Genomic DNA, 5610 nt, shown 5'->3' on the forward strand with positions numbered 1-5610 from the left:
AGCCACGAAATCTATCTACTTCTATCTACTTATAATATACTAAAACTGGATTTTTTCCTAACTAATGAAAGTGAGGTGTCAATTATTTATGAATTCATTTTCCCTACAAAATAAATGCATTGTTCTCTCTTCTAAATTTATTTTAGAAAAATATCTTTGTTATAATTATATTAGAATTAGCATTTAATGAATAATGCATGACTATACTGATTTAGAAAAATATCTTTATTAAAATTATATAAAATCAATATTTAATGCATTATCAATTAATGAAAGTGAGGTGTCATCAATTTCTCATGAATTTATTTTTTCTCCAAAATAAAAGCACTATTCTCTCTTTTAAATTTATTTTAAAAAATATCTTTATTATAATTATATTACAATATTACAATTATATTACAATTAGCATTTAATGAATAATATATGATTATACTAATTTAGAAAATATCTTCATTATAATTATATAAAATTAATATTTAATATATTATTAAACTAATTATCAATTAAAAATATTTTTAATCATTTTAATTATATTGATACAATTTTAATTCTCATTTATTATGCAATAATTTTATTATTAACAAGTTGTTATGTTAATGGTGACCCATTTATAATAATTATCATAATAATAATAATCATAATAACAATTAAATGCTAAAATAATTGTCAAATATTGTCACTACTAGAAAATTAGTTATTACAGACGGATATTTCTGACGAATTTTATCCCACTGAAATACAGACAGAATTTCAGAGGGATTTTTTTGTCGAAAAATAAAAAAATAGATTAGCATAAATTACAGACGAAAAAGAGAATTCGTCTATAATTCCGTCGGAAAAATTAATTTTTTTCCGTGGAATGGTTATAGACGGATTTTTCGTTTGTAATTAAGTAGATAAAACACGCATAAGTCCACAGAAAAATTATTGCTGATTGTCCGAAATGCGAAGCAAAAATATTTTGATAAAGACGTTCCTCTATTAAATTATTACAGACAGAAAATCCGTCTGTAATTTAAAATTTTCTGTCTGAAAATTTTAATTTAGACCTAACCTATACCCTCTTCTCTCTCCGTGGCAGCCCCGTTCAAACTGTGTTTCGAGCTCCATTCATAGATCAAACACGAGCTTCTTCCTCTCTCCCTGGCACGAGTTACTTTTCTCTCCGTGGCTGCTACTTCTGCTTCTTCTGCCGTGGCCGTTGCTTGCATCGCACAATCTCTCTGTCATCCCTTGTGTCCTACGAGATTCCCCCCGCCGCCGCTCTCGTCGCAGAGCTCTCTCTACCGACGCTCTCATCGCATCTGCTCCCTCTGGAACCTCTTCCATCTAATCTCAACTCGCTCTCTCAGTTCTTCTTGTAACCATCTCAAATTTCAGGTATATAAATCCTAATTTTGTGATTCTGTTCTTTGTGATAAACCTTAGGGCTCAATTTTTCTGTGCCAGTTTTAGGTTTATCATACTCTACTTTTGTGCTTCGTTTGAATCTGCGGATTTACTCTGATTTTGATGAATTTTTTCTGCAATCGAAGCTTTCGTTTGAATCATTTGCTTGGACGAATGTTGAATATGTTCTGTTCTGCTTTGTTAAAGTAATTTGTAATTCAATTTGAGCTATTTGTTTGATAATTATTTACAACTTTCATTGTTTGATAATCATTTGCTTGTTATTCAGTGTTACAGCTCAAGATCTTGTTGACACTATGCTTCTAAATTTGCTTCTAAATTTCTGATATCTTCACTCTTAACGATGGATCTGTAATGCCTCTACTCAAGGTTAGGGTTTCATGTCTCTAATTATATGCTAATTATGAGATTATGTTGATAGTAATTGAGATTGTGAATGTTGCAGAGCATGACAGTGCATAATATGTATGTTGGAGAGGGTTTAGACTTCCAATATAATATATAAAAGGGTGGCTGAGCAGTGGGGTTCTCTTGGTGACTTGACTACGTCTGTTACATCGATTGGATTCGATTGATACAGAAGGAATACTCAGGATCTGCTAGAACTGGCGATGGATCTGTTAGACGAGATCAAGTTGGTGGGGTCAAAATACTCAGGTTAATATTTCAATTGCATAACCCTTATAGAGTTCTATTTTATGTTTCAGAATTGTTATTCTGGTAAATAAGGTTTAGTTCAATATTTAATCTGTATTGGTTTCTGTGTTGTTGGCTTATGTATTTTGCAGCTTGTTCATCAGGGTTCACTGAATTATATTAGTTCCCAGGTAAAGCTGGCCCTCCTTGTCTCTCCCAAGTCTTGAAGACATACTTAATCAATTTTTAACCCTTTAATTCTTTTCTTCTGTGAGCTCTGAAGCAATGGTAAAAGGATTGAAGGAGTTAGTAATCAATTTTTAACCCTTTAATCTGAGAAGGCTCAAAGTGAGTTGGAGCATAGTCCAATCTTCTCATTTAGAACCAGAGAGTTGGAGCATAGTCCAATCACTAGTCTTCCACTACTTCAGTACTATCGAGAGTGCGTTTGAGCCTACAAGCTTCTAAGTAATATTTTTCTCTTCATGGAACAGTTGGTTAAATTTATTTTAAGCAAGGTTGTAGAAGAGTTCGAGCATCAGATTGCAAGCTGAGGAGGTGAACAGTTACAACCAAAAATAACTTCAAGAGATCCTGTTTCTCAAAGCAATAGGTCTTCAAGAGGTGAACAGTTACAACCAAAAATTTCTTGAATGTAAGTAGAACTGTCCAATGAACATGACAGCATAGCAAAGAAATAGGAAAGTGCTGTTGATTCCTTTTATTATTGATCTTTTTTTAGTCATATTCTAGCACTTGTTTTGTTTGGTTTATTTTCTTGAGAGTAAAAACTAAAACGAGGTTCAGGGCCACCTAATTAGAAGATAAGAGGCGAAATTTAATACATTAACAGATGTAATACATTCGTTTTTTTTAAAGATAATATAAAAAATAATTATTTTTACTGTGGCGTGGATGTATTTGTAAATTAAATTCTTTTAAACATTAGCCTAAAAAGAAAATGTGCAAGTTTCATTGAACCTTGAAAAGGGATCGAGATGGGGGGAGGGGCGGCGGGGGGTACCCGATTTCTTCTACAAGGAAGCTCAGCGCCTTGGCTATGTTGCTCGCTCTGCCTTCAAGGTTCTCGAAACTTCTATTTCTTCTTCTTCTTCTAACTAACTAACTAACTTTGAGTTAACAGCTGGTACATATACAGAAGCAGCATAAGCTCATCAATGCTGGCTCATCCGTACTGGACCTCGGCTGTGCTCCGGGTGCTTGGCTCTCCACAGGTACCCTCTCTTACTTGAAACTTACCAAATAAAAGAAAATGGACTGACTTTGTTGTGGCAAAATGCTGAACAAACATTTTATGGAATTAGGGTTCCAAATTTTTGGTGGTGGTTTTGCTCAACAATCACCATTCATAAATGTAATACAATCAAGTTTTGGCTGTTGACTTTTTAGCAAAAAGGGTTTTCTGTTATACTTCCGGACATGTGCCCTTTGGTTTCTGGAATCACAACTAAAGATGCAGCTCTGTCAGTGGAGCTAGGGATGCGAGCATTGGATTTGGCTATTGGCAGAAGAGCTGCATTTTCATTTTATGCTGACGGTGGTGATAATCAGGAAGGTGAACAAAGCCATGATGATCCATCCACTTTGGCGGAAACTGGAGTGTTGCGAGTTGGTGGGAACCTTCTTATAAAGCTTTTGGAGAGCGAAGATGCAAAAGGTGGTGTGGTTCATTTATTGTTCCAAATTGCTGATTTTTGGAAACAAGATAGTTAATGTATCTTGAGTTAACTAGGTCTTGTATATAAATTCTTGCAGGAAATTTGTTGCTTGCTAAGAGAAGCTTATTTTCAATGCATTTGTACTCATAATTTGGGTTAACTTGGTAGAACTGCTGTTTTGTGTTTTTGTTTATTTTTTGTATCTCCCCGCAGCATTATCTGTTCGTAGACTGGTGTAACTTTTAAAACTCTTATTCTAGTTCACTTTCCCTCGTAACATGCATCATCTAACAAGTTGGATATTTACTGTGGTTTCTTATTTTGTGATTGCAGAACAATCTTCATGAACTCTGGGCCCTTCTCAATTTTCTTCTGCCTAAAATTTTTAGCTCTGCTGAAACTTTTGATGAATGGTTCCAAATATCAGGTAAAATGATCTAAATATACTTTACTATTTACTTGTAAATACATATTTTAACATATAAAAATTAATTTTAACAAAATGCTTAAATATAATGTCTATGTCATTATTATTACTCTTATTTGAATATAAATTTTCGCTTATGAGTTACCAAAATAATTTAGTTAACTATGACGCTGAAAAAAAAAGATAAGACTCATTAATCCTTTTCCCGCCTTTGAGAAAAGATTAAGAATCTCACTATAAAAACATTTGGAACGATGTGTCACGGTTAGATAAAAGAGTGAGTAAAACAAGGAAGGATAGTTAAATGATGATAATGAATTCTAAAACTTAGTAATATGGATGAGATTCTAAGTCACCAGTTTTGAATAGGATAAGAGATAAACAGAAACTTAAAAAGGAATATGATAGATATAGCTGAGATAAAAAAGGTGTTTATTGTAATTGTTTCTAACTTTTCCACAGGCTTCAATTATTATATGTATAAATGTTTCTATGATCATAGTGATGCTTATTTTAATCTTGATTCTATTTGGTTGATTTTAGATTTCTGCAAGGACCTGAAACTGATCGAGCTACAGTGAAAAAAATTAGAGAGGCCATTGACAACCAAATAGAAATTACTATGCAGCTCATTAATTATCAAAGAGTGGTAACAATTAATATAAGCTTCTTTAATTAACATTTATTCTTTCTATATCCTTTGATTACTCTGCAGTCTGCACTCTACAGAGAAAAATAACAAATTTAACAATTTAAATCTTATTATTCTACTTGCTACTGAAGATTCTTAACTTCTACTCAATAATTTAGGTAAGAAGTTTTGGAATTTGTTTCATTTGCAACCTATGCGAGATAAGAAGGTAAGGTACAACATGCACGCGCGCGCGCACATACATATAGATAATCATACTAAATTTAATTAACCAGTTTTAAGATTGTGTTTTTATTAACAGGGAGAAGTGCAGTATTTTATTGGTGTTCAACTTGATGGTAGCCAACAATTGGAGCCTCTTCACAACTGCATTGCAGATGATACTGCCAAAGAGGGACAATTATTGGTCTATTTATTTTCTAATCATTAACTAATTCTTGCAATTCTCTTTATTTTACATTGGATAATTGTTGGTATGTATCTGTGTTAATCAGGTAAAACAAACTGCTGAAAATGTTGATGATGTTGTTAGAGAACTTCCAGATGCTAATATGGTAATTAATTATATTTATTTGGCCACTCTTGTTATTATTGAGTGCTCATAAATGTGTTTGGAAAAGTTAGAAACTTAACAGGCACATGCTTATGATAGTTGATAAAATATCTTAGTTTGTTCTTCTCTGTCTTAGGCATATGGAGATTCATCTTTCCGGGATTACAAGCTAGCCTCTGAGGAAGCAATGGCTACAATAGTTAAAAAGTTGCAGGTTTTGTTCCTTCACCTTTGCCAAGCCTTTGTACTTGGG

The 5610-nt window shown here is 32.9% G+C and overlaps 1 protein-coding gene and 1 long non-coding RNA gene across 3 annotated transcripts; both read left to right on the forward strand.

Annotated features, from left to right (window-relative positions):
• The first annotated feature begins 1249 nt into the window (after nt 1-1249).
• LOC112710707 (uncharacterized) lies at nt 1250-5359 on the forward strand. Of its 2 annotated transcripts, none has more exons than XR_011865114.1 (4): nt 1250-1380; nt 1679-1779; nt 1856-2067; nt 5299-5359. It is a non-coding gene; the product is annotated as an uncharacterized lncRNA (long non-coding RNA). The 2 variants fall into 2 exon arrangements; XR_011865113.1 differs by lacking the exon at nt 5299-5359 and adding an exon at nt 2199-2308.
• Nucleotides 3012-4813, forward strand: LOC112710708 (uncharacterized). The gene is made up of 4 exons (XM_072201877.1): nt 3012-3281; nt 3457-3724; nt 4059-4152; nt 4696-4813. Exons 1-3 carry the CDS (start codon nt 3225-3227, stop codon nt 4070-4072), a joined length of 339 nt encoding a protein of 112 aa, XP_072057978.1. The 5' UTR covers nt 3012-3224; the 3' UTR covers nt 4073-4152; nt 4696-4813.
• Nucleotides 5360-5610: the final 251 nt, after the last annotated feature.

Source organism: Arachis hypogaea, chromosome 9 (genome assembly GCF_003086295.3).
Source record: "Arachis hypogaea cultivar Tifrunner chromosome 9, arahy.Tifrunner.gnm2.J5K5, whole genome shotgun sequence".
NCBI lineage: Eukaryota > Viridiplantae > Streptophyta > Magnoliopsida > Fabales > Fabaceae > Arachis > Arachis hypogaea.